The sequence below is a fragment of the Condylura cristata genome, unplaced genomic scaffold (assembly GCF_000260355.1).
Source record: "Condylura cristata isolate star-nosed mole 26May11 unplaced genomic scaffold, ConCri1.0 scaffold00005, whole genome shotgun sequence".
Taxonomy (NCBI): Eukaryota; Metazoa; Chordata; class Mammalia; order Eulipotyphla; family Talpidae; genus Condylura; species Condylura cristata.
The window spans coordinates 60,911,406-60,927,588 of record NW_004567106.1 but is presented as its reverse complement, the minus strand read 5'-3'; the positions used below and the strand labels follow the sequence as shown (position 1 = coordinate 60,927,588).

The 16,183-nt window shown below is 34.8% G+C and overlaps 1 protein-coding gene across 2 annotated transcripts in view; it reads right to left on the bottom strand.

The window, feature by feature from the left end:
- MKLN1 (muskelin 1, intracellular mediator containing kelch motifs) overlaps positions 1-16,183 on the bottom strand; it is a 122,243-nt gene that overhangs the window by 62,743 nt on the left and 43,317 nt on the right. For both annotated transcript variants that reach the window (XM_012720938.1, XM_004677056.2), the window contains exons 6-7: positions 13,499-13,691; positions 1,563-1,640 (exon numbers count right to left, since the gene is read on the bottom strand). In XM_012720938.1, coding sequence (XP_012576392.1) covers positions 1,563-1,640; positions 13,499-13,691 — 271 coding nt within the window. The remainder of the gene's footprint in view (positions 1-1,562; positions 1,641-13,498; positions 13,692-16,183) is intronic.

Here is a 16,183-nt window from a genome sequence, read left to right as displayed (position 1 = left end):
TCCATTTTTATATTTAACCCATTCACTATTAATTCACTTTTAAATATACAAATCCAGTCTATTTGCTACAATGTTACTTTGAACAAAATTTATATGTAACTGATAAAATAGGAGAATGGTGTTAATTCTAGATTCAAAAGTATAGATTCAAAAATTATAAATTCAAAAGTAATTCCCCCCAGTATATTCATGTTTTACACCATCAGAGACAGCTTTTTCACAAATAAAAAGGCCTTAGTAATGTATGAAAATCATAGGAAAAAAAGCTGAATAATAGAACTGCTTTTCTTTTTTTCTTTTTTTTTTAAAGATTTATTTATTTATGCATACAGAACTGGGGTACAGGCCAGAGATGCGGAGGGTGAGAGGCTTCACCAGAGACAGAGTGGGGAACAGAACAGGCAGATCAACGAAGTACACTGCTGAGGGGAGCAGCGGGCAGGTCAGGAGAGGTCTGCCACACCATGTGGTCACCTCCGGGGCAGGCGGGAGTTGAACTCATGCAAAAGCAGCTTTAGATTCTCAGTGCTGTGCTTTAACCCGCTGCACCACCAGGGAGGGCCTAGAACTGCTTTTCTTTAACATATCTAAGAATTACTACACTTTCTACTATGTTAGCCATTTGGCAAAATAGTGAGTGCAGATAAAGAAGTAACAAAAACTTCCTCCTGTACCAAAAAAAAAACAAAAAGCAACAAAAAAAAAAAACCAGTTTAATGGAGATTTTACCCAGGAACAATTTTTTTTAAGCTTTGATGAAATGGTTTTAGAAGTAAAGCCCACTGGGACCTACAACTAAAAGAAGGTACATGAACCCCAGGATTTATAGATTTAACTGTACTAGTATTCATTTTTATTAGGATTACTATACTAGCTTTTATCAGAAATTGATTATGAAGTTTTACAGGTTTGGATGTTCCCATTTCTATTTTTCTTATAAGTCCTATTAGCTTTAATGAATAATTTTGCAGAACTTAAGGTTTTTCAGGAACATATGTTTGGCATTATAGAACAACTTATAATTATATAGTGTGTCTATAAATGCAGCTTATGGTGCTATTCTGTATAAAAACCACCCAACATTCTGTTAAAGCAGTAAAACAAAAAAGTTTTTAAAATATATTTTTTTAAAGATTTATTTATTTATTTATTTATTTATGCATACAGAACTGGGATACAGGCAAGAGGTGCAGGGGTGGTGATAGGATTCACAGAGACAGAGTGGGGAGCAGAATAGGCAGGCTAACAAAGTACACTGCTGAGGGAAGCAATGGGCAGGTCAGGAGAGGTCTGCTGCACCATGTGGATCACCCCTGAGGTGGGGATTGAACTTGTACTGAAGTGACTGTGGCTCACTTGCAGTGCTAAGCTTTAGCCTGCTATGCCACCAAGGAGGGTCTTAAAAATATTTTAATTTAATTAACTGTGCCATCCAGTTAAGGGACCTATGTCTTCTTTTGAACAGCTGCTTTTTATTAACTGAGTACTGTGGAACTTGAAAAATAAAAGTGAGACATCAAAGTACAACAATTAAAGCGCTCAACCTAGAAGGCAGGGCTTACCTTTGGTACTCTTGGGAATTATCTGACTCCATCGTGGCTTATATTCTTGTTGACTGATGTACTGATTGAATAAGCCATCTGCAAATATCAAATAATGAGAAAGAGGTATACCTTAACCAGTTTTCAGTTTTTATCAGCAAAAAGAAATAAAATATTGAGATAAGGGTAATTATTAATATGCCAATATCAAAAACATGTCAATGTAGTTTCAATGCTACCTCAAATATAAATTAGTTGACACAACCATGTAAATAAATTGGTTAGTGGCAGCTCATATTGAAACTACTAGTTTTTCCCCATTTCTGTCACTTATATACAAAGAAACTAGAGAAGGAAATAGGAAGCTCAGCAACTGTGACTACAGCTTTGTAAGATATCGTCAAGAAAATAACCAAGTTAAATCTTCATTCAAACTTAGTATTAGTATACATGCTGTCTTACTTATTTAAATATACAAATAACCATGTGCCCAAGGCATTGTCAATTCTACTTTATAGACAAATATATTTGAGGAACTTGACCAAAATCACACAGCTCTTAAATTGATGGAGCCGTGACTCATGCTTTTCACTATGCTTTATTACTTCTCGATCTGTTTCACCAATACTTAATCTACTTCTTCAGAGTTGTTACACTAGTTACTACAATGATCACAGAGGCTGTACTCTCCCCACACATCATTCTACCTTAAATAATTATCCAGCCTTAATCCCAACCCCCACAACAAAGTTTAGCTGAAGAACGTTATGAGTTCCAATTCTGAAAATGAAAGATGAGGATCTTCAGAGGGGGCTCCTAGGAAATGTTTCTTTACTTCTAAATGGACATACAGAGAAGAAAAAACTACTTTTATTCATCAGGAAATGTGCATCTCTGTATACAACATACCCAACTACTACAGTCAATTTGTAAAGGTGTGAGAATAATCTCTACAAACAGAATATCGAGATAAAGAAACTCAATGAAAACAAATAACCAGTTACGAAATCTATCTTACCTCTGGACTTCTTGTTACATAACACATATATACTTAATTAAATTGGGGGATCCAGTCACATAAGCACAAACAGATTATAATTTTAAAAGTCACCTTTACGGGCCCTCCCTGGTGGCGCAGCGGGTTAAGGCACAGCACTAAGAAGCTTGAGCCACTTCCACATGAGTTCGATTCCTGCCTGCCCTGGAGGAGGTCCACATGGCGTGGCAGACCTCTCCTGACCCGCCTGCTGTTCCCCTCAGCAGTGTACTTGGTTGATCTGCCTGTTCTGTTCCCTGCTCTGTCTCTGTTGAATCCTCTCACTTTCCACATCTCTGGCCTATACCCCAGTTCTATATGAACAAATAAATAAATCTTAAAAAAAAATAAATAAAAAATAAAAGTCACCTTTACTATAAACTCTTGTCAGTTGACTCTGACTTTATTCTGAATTAAGATTTTTTTCCTTTTGCTTCTTTAAGTCATTGAAAGTAAACTACTTTAAAAAATAAAAAAAGTAACTGACTTCTTCATGGCTCGTATACAAGTGAAAACAGTGTAATTTAGAGAACTTTCCCCAATTTTTTTCTTTTTTTTTTTTGTGAGTAGTTATGAAGCTCAACTATAATCACAACCCTTTGTTTTGATCTTTTCCTGAAAACCGCCATTCAATACCCTCGTCTAGTTTCTTTTTCTTTTGTTTTGGGATTTAAAAAACTATATATTTTTAAAGATTTATTTATTTATGTATACAGAACTGGGGTACAGGCCAGAGATGCATGGTGTGAGAGGATTCACCAGAGACAGAGTGGGAGCAGAACAGGCAGATCAATGAAGTACACTGCTGAGGGGAGCAGCGGTAAGGCAGGAGAGAGAGGTCTGCTGTGCCCTGTGGGTCACCTCCCAGGGCAGGGATCAAACGCTCACTGAAGTAGCTGAAGTTAACTTTCAGTGCTGTGCTTCAACTTGTTGCACCACAAGGGAGGACATGGGGTTTTTCAAAAAGAAAAGTTCTAATCTTCTCTTTTTCTTTTTAATTAGCAGTCAGAAATCAGCATTTATATTCTGAGTTTCACTTATATGTAAGATATAGAGAAACCATTGTCAGGGGAAAAAGAATAAGACAAAACTTGCAAGCTGACAATAGATGTGTGAGGCATACAGCAGGGTGAAGGAGAGGGGCCAAAATAAGGGAAAAGGGTCCTCTCTGGTGGCACAATGGGTTAAAGCACAGCACTATGGAGTTATCACAGCAACTGCAGCATGAGTGCGATCCCTGCTCTAGAGGTGACCCACATGGTGCGGCAGACCTCTCCTGACCCGCCCACTGTTCCCCTCAGTAGTGTACTTCATTAATCTGCCTGTTCTCCTCCCCACTCTGTCTCTGGTGTATTCTCTCACCCCCTGCACCTCTGGCCTGTATCCCAGTTTAAACAAATCTTTAAAAAAAAAAAAATAGGGGAAAAAAAAGCACAGGGAACTGTGCTATATGGTAGTGAGATAACTACAGGGACCACACCAGAAGGGAGAAAGCAAATATTCTCCAAAATAACAAAGATGTAAGTTATATGGGTGTGAAATAACTACAGGGACCACACCAGAAAGAGAAGTCAAATATTCTCCAAAAATTAACAAAGTTGTAAGAAAATAAATAAAACATTACATCTAAAAATAAAAATATAAGAAAGTAAGAAAAACAAGCAGGTTCATATTTTATCTTAGTGAGGGTTTCTATTATAATCTACTCTCCTGTCAGCTTTTCTGCCAATTCTTGTGCCATCCAGCCTACCTCAACCAATACTTTTCTCCTATTACAAAAACTGCAAAAACTTTTTTAGATTAATCTTGTGCAATCCCTACAAATAATAATACATGATAGTAAAAATATTAATAGTAAACTTATCAGAATTATAAAGAAATGAAATAGCAATTAAATTTTCTTTAGTTTTGAGAAAGGCACATAAAAGTCAAATAATCCTTATTTTATAAAAACCTTCAACAGAAAGTTAAAAATTTTCAATTAAGACGGTGACTTAACATAATGGTTCACTAAAGGAGGAGAAAGAAAAGTGAAAAGATAAGAATATACAGAGATGAATAGAAAACTGAGGGGGATAAGGAAACTGCAAGACATGAAAAATACAAGTGAAAATAAATTTCACTTTTTAAATAATTGTCACATCCGAAGTCTCCCATACTAATGACTTCTGATAAGCAAATTCATCATCTATAAAACTGATGCTTAAGAGTGGGACAGGAGCAAAGGTTCCTTAAAAATTCTGACATACTAGGACCCCAACAGTGTTAAAGTCAATATATTTACTTGGAATATGAGTTTTTATAGCTGATTCCACCTGATTCATCTTTTCACCTCCACTTCCCCGTTAAGTTTTCTGTGACTATTTTGAAAGAGAAATCACAATCCACTGGGGGGAATTTCTTCTCAGAACGCCAAAGGCAATGATCACAGCAACAGCAACAGTTCTAACTAGAAGAACCCCAACCCTGATCTTTAAAGTCATTCTTAACACTGCAAGTAAAATTAAATTCTTCAATTGTTTCTTCAACCAACGCTTCCAATCCCACTCTAAGCTGAAAAAACTTAACTCAACCCACCTTATCTTCAAGTTGTTTCTCTACTATCAAATTCAACTCCTTCCAAAAAGATATTGCCAGTAAGTTTTAAAGTGAAAAAAAGAAAACTGGCAAACATTACATAATTTTCTAAGATAATTTTGTAAAATATACATAGATATACAAATTGGGAAAGAGAACACTGAAAATCAAAAAGTTAAGAGATTTTCTTTGGTTGGCAGGGTTAGATGATTTGTGATTTGGGGTTTTTATTCTTTGCATATTTCTGTTTTCCCATTTATTTGCATTTACACTATAATTACCAGAAGTCAATAAAAACTAAATATATGGAACTGTTTTCTAAAGTTTAGAAGAGTTGTTATTATCAATAAAAGTCATTTTCACATCCGTTGTTACCCCTGAAATCTCTCTTCTTCACAGTTCACTAGATACATTCACACTTCTACAAACAGTGCTTTGTATATTGACATTAGTTTGTTTTAACAAGGGCAGAGAGCCAAATATACCCACAGTGTTTACAACCAGACCTACAGAGGATATAACTTCTAAAATTTTAAATATTACTAAAAATTTAAAATAGTAGAAATTATGATGATCTTACTCTATGTTGACAAAAACTAATTTTTCCCCCAAATAGTGATAGTTCATAAAATAGGATCAGAGATGCTCAGTATATAATAAAAGCTTACCAAAACAAAACCAAAAAGACAGGTGGGACTTTCCTAGATGAATGAGTCGACCTTTCCTTTGCATTATCTTAAATATTATGAGTTCCTTATGTTAAAAGCCTGCTTATACAACTTCTACTTCAGATAAAACATATTTCCCATACATAATCATGCCTAGTCAAGTCACAACATTTGTGTATAAATGGTGAAAAAAAAATTAAGAAAACTGTTTTGAGAATTTTTAAATTTGCCATCTAATAAAATTTTAGGTCTTCACTAGTCTAAAAGTTACACAGTTCTCTTTGCTAACTCTTAATTCCTCTGTGCAGACTATTAGAAAACCTGAAGAAAATTATTTAAAGTTTAAATCTGGAAATAGCTTTTAAAAAAGATTTTATCAAACAAGAATTAACTATTTCTGAGTATCCACTGTGTAAAAGCATCACAAAGATTAACTCATTTGCTTTGTAAGATAAACTCATGGAGGGACATTCAGCTTAAAGTGTTCCTTGAGTCTATAACCCCCAAACTGCAACCCTAAGGTCCCAAATAAAGATTTGCTATAATACAAAAAAAAAAAAAGAAAAGAAAATTACTATTCATTGTGGCATAGAATAGAAAATCAAGGTTTTGAGAAATTAAATAACAATACCAAAGGACTACATCAAAAAGCTATAAAGCCTAATCCCAACGTTCAAATCTTTTCAGCTCCTCATAATCTTCATATAAATATGAATACAACAGACCAGCACATATATGAGACTAACTAGTTTCTTAAGTTATAATCTATGATAAAATATTATAATGACAGAAATGGCAAAATTACCTATTCCATAACGTATGAATAAAAGTTAAGACTTTGGGAAACAATACTCACCACACCAGGTCATACTACTACAATATTAAATTCAATACAATAAAAAAGGAATAAAGATATATCATTTACAATTTAAATAAATCACTCTTACACTAAGATCGAACTATTCTGACTAAATAGTTTATTTTTAATGTTTCATCTCTTCTCTCACACACTGGTTTGTTACTATATCAGATCACTCATTCACCAGAGAAATTTTTGTTATAAGAATTTGTTTCATGTAAGCAATGGCGAGTTTGGGAAGCTAAGTCATCCACCCAAACCAAAACAAAACACTTCCTCTTTTGGAGAAATCACGGCTTAAAATAGGACACCAAAGCCAGAAACATAAATTCCAGCACTCTCACATCTATCTATACTACAACTATTCAGCTGTCATTAACTTCTTGCATTTTATAACATCAGATCATCTAATCAACAAGCAAAAAATAAAGGACTTAAAAAAAAAAACACACAACTTTTTGCACCTTGCAGAGTACATGATAAATTGAAGATGACCCTCATTTACCCACCCTAACAAATGTTATTGCCTTTTCCCAGGTAAAAAGGGCTGCCAATAAATAGTCCAGACTTGACCTGGACCCAATTAGGATTTAGGAGTTATTTTCAATGAAATAACATGCTCAAGACTATAAAGCCTATGACAATGACAATAATGTAGTATTAGGAACTATATTTGGCAGAAAACTAGCAATCTTTTCCACAGAGAAAATTAATGGCTCAAAGACAAATACAAGTTTAAGAAGGGGAACAAATGTGGCACAGAAATAATAAGCAAAGTTATCTTGAAAAATCTGGCTGTGTAGAAACAACTGGAAATGAATTGCTATGAAAGGGGTAAGTAGTAAGACAAGGAGATACAGCAGAAACAAAGCAAAAAGGCATGAATGAACAGGAATTATGGAAAGAAGCCATATTTCTGGAAACAGACTGGCAGTCAGGTGGGAAAGTAAAAAGGGATTCTGCATTTCAAGTAGTGCTAAGAATAATCTGTATTCAAAGGTAAAGCAATATCATACAGAAAAATCTTGCTATTCTAGAATACAGTCCTACTCTTGGACTCTTGGCCTCCTTAATTAGGAAAAAACTCATCTCACTGAAAGGTTAATAATACTCAAAACTAATCAATTCAAGATTTATACAAAAATATAAAAGGGTAGAAAAATTTGAAAGTGACATGAATCTGATAAAATAGAAAATGCAGACATGTGATAAATGAAAACAGTCAAAAACTTTTCTATAAATATATATATATAAAGGAAGCAAATTCTCCCTATAAACATAAAAGAAATTAGAGATAAAAATCACTGTTAAGTAGAGATAAAAAGAAATTGGAAAAAGAAAGGAAAAACGATCACAAATGAAAAAAAGGCAATCTTACTAATGTTATAGCAAAGTATATGGAGAAACTTACAGCCACTTGATAAAAATCAACATAAATGTTCAGCTTAAAAGGATAAAAGAGAAAATGAAACAAAAGGAAACATAGGTGTAATTTGTAAAAGCTGAACCAAAGGAACAACCCTGAAGTGTCTTCCAATGTTGAGAAGAAATTTTATTAACAGGCAAAAAAATGTTCTCTCCAAGCAAATTCCAAGCACAGATAGTACAAAGGTACATTATAACAAACATAACAGAAAAGAAGTAATTCAAATCTTAAACATAATCAGAAATCAGAAGAACAAATTAATTACTCAACCCATTATGATATTAGCATAACAATGGTATTTAACCTGAAGAGGTAAGAAAATTACAGGGACAACCTTACTAATAGAAACCACTGAAGAACTTGACCAATACACACTAGTCAATCTATATCTAAAGGGCACCAAAATAGATATAAAAAGGTAACTATATCTGGCCCTCCCTGGTGGCGCAGCGGGTTAAAGCACAGCACTGAGAATCTAAAGCCGCTTCCGCATGAGTTCGATTCCCGCCTGCCCCGGAGGTGACCACATGGCGTGGCAGACCTCTCCTGACCCGCCCGCTGCTCCCCTCAGCAGTGTACTTCGTCGATCTGCCTGTTCTGCTCCCCACTCTGTCTCTGGTGAATCCTCTCACCCTCCGCATCTCTGGCCTGTACCCAGTTCTGTATGAATAAATAAATAAATTTAAAAAAAAAAAAAAGGTAACTATATCTAAGAAATGCAAAGTTAAGTATATATGAGGGTTACCAGTTGAAAATGAATCATTATAAATTCATATATTAATAGAATAAATTAGGGGAGAAATCATATCACAAAGATAAAAAGTGGTTAAAACTGAATCTACTTATACCAAACTGTTAGCAATCAAAGAATCTTATTCAAGATCTCTAAATATGTGAATTATGAAATAATAAAAGCATTTCTTTTGAAGCCATGAACTAAACAAGAAAACGCACTATCATGTCACCTCAACATTGACTAAATATTCTCATCAAAAGATTAAACACAACGTGGGAAAAAGCATAAGGATTAGAAAGAAAAGTATATCATTATGAATTAAGTATATTCAAAAATGAAAACACAACTTACCAAATATGTAATTTATAGCAAAAGCAATACTAAGAGGAAAATTGAAACCAAATACCTACAGTGATAAGGATGTGAAATTATGGCCTTAGATTTCATATTGACAAATACAAAAAAAAAAATTAAAAGCAAAGTATGTAAAAGGGGGGAAATAATAAAAAAATAAATGCATACATGAATCAAATAGAATGAACTAAAAAAAAAAAGACAAAAAAGAAAACCGAACTCTTCTTTAAATTGATAGCTTGCTACCAGATTGCTAAAAATTACCAAAATCATGAATAAGAATTGATATAAAGGCATCAAAATATCATAGCAGAATATTCTGAACAACTTTATAGCAATAATTTTACCAATTTTGATGAAATGGGTATACTACTCAAAAGAACCAAACTACCAATGTTTATTCAAGAATTAGAATAAAGTCTCCTATCTATTAATAATGTAAAATTTATAGTTAACAAGCTTGTCACAAAGGTAACTCCAACATGATTTAAGAGCTCACTTTAAAAAACTTTAATAAGAGGAAAACAGGCCTATATATATAATTAACATATAATTAACAGCAACTGCAGAAACCAAGGGATGATGAAAAGAAAAGAGGCGGAGAGAAGAAAAAGAATAGAAATGGGAAGGAGAATGGGGAGGAAAGAAGGGAAGAGAAAGTTAGAGAAGGGTACAGGGAGGAAGGGAAGTAGATAAAGACACTAAGTTGAAACTTCAGGACCACTTTATTAAACCTTACTCCCCACCCCCTTTATCTCATAGAAGCAAACTTATTTTAAGAAATACTTTTTTTTTAATACATTTTTTTTTTAAACCAAATGACAGAATTTTCCCTTTTCAGATTTATTTATTCATACAGAACTGGGGTACAGGCCAGAGATTCGGAGGGTGAGAGGATTCACCAGAGACAGAGCGGGAAGCAGAACAGGCAGATCGATGAAGTACACTGCTGAGGGGAGCAGTGGGCGGGTCAGGAGAGGTCTGCCACGCCATGTGGTCACCTCCGGGGCAGGTGGAGATCGAACTCATGCGGAAGTAGTTTTAGTTTCTCAGTGCAGTGCTTTAACCCGCTGCGCCACCAGGGAGGGCCCCTGAAGCAAACTTATTTTAATAGCAAATAAGATTAATACTGCAAAGGGATTTTCTATGAATATTTCCAGTTCCTAGGTGATTATTTTTATCCATCACCACTGAATTCTACCTTTTGCTCTGGCATTGCCAGAAACGAAGTTGCAATTATTTATTCAAGAATCACTTTTAATGAAATTAAATATAAACATAGGGATGTTTCTAGCTAAATAGGAAATCTATTATAGCCTGGTATAGGAAATCTATTATAGCCTGGTACTTTCTTAAAATACATACTACACTTGAAGGGTGTACTAACAAAATGTTCTAAAAGTAGTTTTGTTTCCTCCATTACAAAAAAATTGATGGAAGATGCTTTTGAATCCCTAGACTTTTCCTGTTCAGCAAGCAAAAACTTCTTACCCTTCTCTGCTATGTTTTCAGTAGAGCATATGCCAAAAAAAAAAAAAAAAAAAAAAAAAAAAAAAAAAAACACAACCCTGCAGTGTTTACTTCCTTATTTGTCCAACAAATCATCATCAGTGAAGTCAGCAGCTAACCGAACAACCCTGGAAGGAATGTTTATCAACTAACACTGCTCCAAAGCAGCTGAGGAGGACAAAAAAATGTGACATGGCTCTAAGTCTCTATAACGGAGTTAACTACCAACTTTCCCTAAATGTCTTTCCTTTCTAAAGCTGGAAGATTAAGTTAATTAAGCCTCAGTACTATCAGTTACCCATGATTTTTACAGCTTGTCTTAACTGAGTATACTGCTAAAGAGATGATTTTAAAACACAATTTTTCTTAGCCTAAGAATTATATAATTATATAAAGTTGCTAGTGGTTTTGTTGCTTACTTTACCTTAACAAAATATTAAAAGCCTTAAAGATAAAATCTGGGACTCTTCTGGGTATTTTCTTTATTGTGTGATTTTATTTTAAAGTATTCTATATTTTACTCCCATTGAAAGAAATTGGAATTTCCCCCACAGGGACTTATTTTTTTTTTTAAAGATTTATTTATTTATGCATACAGAACTGGGGTACAGGCCAGAGGTGCAGGGCAGAGACAGAGTGGGGAGCAGAACAGGCAGATCAACAAAGTACACTGCTGAGGGGAGCAGCGGGCGGGTCAGGAGAGGTCTGCCACGCCATACGGTCACCTCCGGGGCAGGCGGGGATCGAACTCATGCGGAAGTGGCTTAAGCTTCTTAGTGCTGTGCTTTAACCCGCTGCGCCACCAGGGAGTGCCAGTGACTTATTTTTTAATCAATTGTTTTTTTTATTTATTTATTGCTTCCAACCAAACCACCCAATCCCATTCCCCAACTGCTCTACACTCTACCCCCTCCACTCTTTCCCCTATTCTCTCTGGTAACTATTATCTTCTTTTTTGCTGAGTTCAAATTTTTATTTCTTCTGTGCTTGCATGTAATTGCTTTTGGGTGGTTACATTCTGCAAATGAATGAAACCAACCAAAATCTGTGTTTCACTACTTGGCAGATTTAACTCAACATAATCATCTCAAGGTTCATCTCATTTTGTGCTACATGTCACCATTTTGCTTTTCTTCATAGCTGTAAAATATTCCATGGAATATATGTTTCAAAGTCTCTATCCATTCATATGCTGAAGGGCAGTTGGGTTGGTCTCATGATTTGGCAAGTTGTAAACAGTGCTATTATGTACTCAGGTATAAATAGATCTTTTCTTGTTAAACTGTTCAATTATTTGGATAGACACCTAATAGTGGTATTGCTAGGTCAAATGGGATTTCCATTTTTATTTTCTTGAGGTATCTCCATACCATTTTTTACAGGGGCTGTACCATCTTGTATTCCCACCAACAGTGAATGAAGTTTCCTTTTTCCCCTGCAACCCTGCCAACATCTGTTAATTATGTCCTCCAGACAGCCCCCCAAAAATAAAAGTATTAAAAATATAACAATTTATTATCAACAAAAATGAAGGAACAGGCCGGTGATATTGAAACTAACATTAGAAAAGCGTTTTCCTAACATGGCTCAATGAGTCACTGTTAGCATTCCTAAGTGCATGGCTTCCTAGGATAACTTAAATTTTGATATGTTAATTTGTTTCTGTACTGTTTTTCAAATCTTGTTATATGATGGATCTATCTACCTTATGTTAAGAAATCCCAAACTGATTTCAAAGACCTACAAATAGCTCACATAACTCAACAAAAACGAAGCAAACAATACAGTCAAATGGGCAGAAGAATGAAAAAGACATTCGCTAAAGAGGAAATGCAAATGGCCAACAAGTATATGAAAAAATGCTTAACATCACTTATAGCCAGAGAATGCAAATCAAAACCATATTGAAGTACTATCTCAGACCACTGAAAATGGACATATCAAAAACTAGCAACAACAAATGCTGGAGAGGATGAGGAGAAAAAGGAACCCCATTACACTGCAGATAACAATGTAAACTAGTCCAAACACTATGGAAAACTATGCGGAGGACTCCCAAATTACTAAAAATAGGGCTGTCATATGCTCTAGCATATGATCTAGGAATCTACCCAAATGACAGAAAAACATTAATTCGAAAGGTAACCTGCACAACTATGTTCACTGCAGCACTATTTACAATGGACAAGATACCAAAACAACCTAAATGCCCAGAAACAGATGACTGGATCAAGAATATGTTATCTATACACAACAGAATATTACTCAGCAATCAAAAAAAGATAAAGTCATGGTATTGGCAGCAACATGGATGGAGCTGGGAAGGATGATGCTCAATGAAATAAGGCAAAAGGAAAAAGAAAAATAACTAATGTTTTCACTTATAGGAGGAATATAGGGAAATCAAACAAAGAGCCAGAAAAAAAAGACAAAAATAGCAAGCAAATTATAGATCTGAGGCATACAGAGAGGAAGGAAAGGGGTCAAAATAGAGAAGGGAAGAGCACAAGGACTACGGTGATGATTCACCATTGATATGGTGGTGGGAGACTTATGGAGATTCATGCCTTAGGGTAGAAATTAAATACACTACAAAAATCAACAATGATGTAAGAAAATGAATGAATGAATACATTAAGTCCCTAATGCAGGAACTCACAAACTTCACAGAATAAAAAGACAAATAAAAGGTAAAACTAATAACAAGCATAGGCCCATAGTCCTTTTAATTTTTTTTCTATAGTACTGATATCGCAGTAATAACTAATCTAGGTCTTATGTTCGTAACATACCATTTACAGCCTTTTCAATTAATTCTTCACAAGCATCAAAATCACCCTTCAACACCAGTTTATCATGTAGATCTGTTAACATGGGATGTTCCAGAGCAATCTTGGTTTTCTTTTGTAGTGATTCAAAGGCCTCTGTATAGTTGTGTTGTCTGAAGTGTTTTAGGCAAAGACGAATGGCTTCCTGTTCACGGTACTACTGGAACACAAGATAAAGTACAAACAAAAAGAAAGGATTTGCTTAGTTATTACCATAGGAAAAAGTAAGTAATGTAAAGAAAGCAATTATTTATCAGTATCATTATTTCTAATTTTAAATGGCAAAACTAAATCTAGTCAATGTTATTAACTTTCCAAAAGCCACAAAGTATGCAGCAGAAAGTTATGAAGCATACAAATATATGCAGATATATATTTCACAAAGATAATCGATATATAAAAAAAATCATGTCTATTTCTTAGAGCCTGAATTTTCAAGAAAAGAAGCTGACAACTGTCAAAGCTCACTTAAGATTGTACGCCTTTGAAGTTACATCTTTTACTAATTAGATTACAATGTTGCTACTAAGGGACTTCCCCTGGTGGCTCACGAGGACACAGCACTGCCAGTGAACCTCAGTCACTTCAGTGCAACTTCCATCCCCGGCCCTGGAGGTGATCCACATGGCTTGGCAGACCTCTCCTGAGCCGCCTGCTGCTCCCCTCAGCAGTGTACTTCGTCCATCTGCCTGTTTTGCTCCCCACTCTGTCTCTTGTGAATCCTCTCACCACCCCTGTACCTCTGGCTTGTACCCAGTTCTGTATGAATAAAGTAAATAAACTCTAAAGAACCCCCCAAGAATATTCTTTAAAAGAAAAAAATGTTGCTACTGAAAGCAGAGATCATCAAACTATGCATTTTATTCTTGATTCTCAGTAGTAAGTTATTACTTGAATGATAGATACTACCAAATGTTCATGTACTTCATGGTCACAACAAACTTTTGACTCAAAATCATCACAAATTTTAGAATTTTTCTAAATATATGCTATATTATCTATTAGCTATAAGTAAATACCTCAAACAGAATCCCGAAAGAGAAAGTCAATTTACTTAAAACTCCCTCAATAAGATGAATGCCAAAATGCAAACTCATATATAATTTTTAAAAGCAGTTACTTTAAGAATGTCATGAGATTTCCACAAACTTCTTAAGTATACAAACCAATAACATAGAAGCAAAACTTGATAGCCAACAAAAAATATTATTTGAGGCTTTATCCTTTAAGAAGGCAAAAAATAGATACTACCTTTTAGGAAGGTCAATTAAAGCTTGGAACACAAATTTTAGCTGAATTTTTATTAGTAAAAGGTTACAAAACACTTTTTTCATAAGTATTGGTGTTAACTAAGATTTTTCCTTATCAAATGACGAATGATTCTGTATATAAAGTCTATGTTAATAGAATCTTATTTCTGTCCTCCAAAGACATAAAATTATCTAGAATATATTAAGCAGTTATAACTTTAGGTTTAGGAGTCTGAATCACAATCACATTTTAAATCTTCTATCAGGCTATACGTACATTAATACACAGCTAGGAGAGGATTTATAGAATAATAGCTTCAAACAAGAACTGAAATGCAAAGGAGGGTGAAGACTACATTCTAGAAAATCACAACAAATATGGATAACTTGCAAAATAAATGAAGCTCAACAATTTTAAGTTTTCAAAAATAAGCTCACTACAATATAAGGGAAAAGAGGTGAATCAGCAACTTCCTACAGCAAGAGATTTGAGTGAGCATATTAAAGAAACATATACAGACCATGGATTAAAGGGGAAATTATTTCAAGTATAAAAAAAGCTTAGTCTTTTTTTTTTTTTTTAAGATTTTATTTATACATACAGATGATATGGGCCAGAGGTGCAGGGCGGTAAGAGGATTCACCAGAAACACAGCTGGGAGCATCACAGGTAGACTGACAAAGTACACTGCTGAGGGGAGCAGAGGGTGACAGAGCAGAGGGTGCACCATTTGGATCACTCCCAGGGTGGGGAGTAAACTCCCACTGAAATGGCCACAGCTTGGCCTAACTTCACTGTGCAGCATTTCAACCTGCTGCACCAGCAGGGAGGGCTCAGCTTAGTCTTTTTGAAAAGAAGAACCATCAGAGTTTTGAAGATTTTAAGTATATATTAAGTATCATGTACATAACACTACAAGGTGACTTTTAAAGTTTTAACATTTCATCTCTACCTTGCAGGAACTTATATGTTATAGAAAATTTTGAAAATATAGAAAATACTATTACAATCCATTTTACACTGAATATAATCAAATGCTAAAAATAAACAAAAAGTTCTTCAATTAAGCTGACCAGAAAAGAAATAAAACTCTAGATTGAAATTCCTTAGAAAGAGGCTATATTGCTTCCTCAGTACCTATGAGTACATTAGTGATAAATGATAAGTAGATTAAAACTTTAACACCTCCTTGACAAAAAAAAGATAATTCATAAAATTATATATCAAAAATAAAGATGAGGGCCCTCCCTGGTGGCACAATGGGTTAAAGCACAGCAACACTACAAAGGCAGTCACAGCTGCCTCAGCACTGAGTTTGACCCCCTGCCAGGAGGTGACCCACATGGCACAGCAGTCCTCTCCTATCTTGCCCACTGCTTCTCTCAGCAGTGTACTTTG